The following is a 368-nucleotide window of genomic DNA, read 5'->3' as shown; positions in this document are numbered from 1 at the left end:
CCAGTCCCGCATCAGCCGAGCCGAGTTCAGCAACGAGAAGAAGATTGTGGCGCTGGAGCACAAGGATTTCCGGATTTTGAAGTAGCTTTATCCAGGAAGAAGCGACAGCCGGAGCATGAGCTGCCCTCACAGAACGTTTCCCCTCTTCCCTGTTTGTTCAGTCAGCCAATGTTCAGCTCTAGAGAACTTTATTTTATTACACTTCTAATTTATTGGGTTGTTGTACTGTTAGTCTGGCTCTCGGGCTTTCCCGGAGCTCTGGCAGGGCAGGAAGGGCCGAGCTGCCCTTGTTACAGGGGGTGTTTGGGGGCACAGCCGCTATTTCTGAATGCACGCGCAGGGTGGGGTTCGAGCGGGTGTGTGAGTCA

At 53.5% G+C, this 368-nt stretch overlaps 1 protein-coding gene across 1 annotated transcript in view; it reads left to right on the top strand.

Moving 5' to 3' along the window:
* The window catches only part of LOC104521680 (acylphosphatase-1), a gene marked incomplete at its 5' end in the record, with an annotated part of 262 nt that extends 177 nt beyond the window's left edge, over window positions 1-85 (top strand). Inside the window, one exon of the mRNA XM_029083963.1 lies at window positions 5-85. Within this exon, the coding sequence (XP_028939796.1) occupies window positions 5-85 (81 nt within the window). The remainder of the gene's footprint in view (window positions 1-4) is intronic.
* Between the last annotated feature and the right edge of the window lie 283 nt (window positions 86-368).

The sequence above is a fragment of the Antrostomus carolinensis genome, unplaced genomic scaffold (assembly GCF_000700745.2).
Source record: "Antrostomus carolinensis isolate BGI_N321 unplaced genomic scaffold, ASM70074v2 scaffold36202, whole genome shotgun sequence".
Classification (NCBI taxonomy): Eukaryota; Metazoa; Chordata; class Aves; order Caprimulgiformes; family Caprimulgidae; genus Antrostomus; species Antrostomus carolinensis.
Note: the sequence above shows the minus strand (reverse complement) of the source record. Positions and strands in the feature narration are given on the sequence as shown.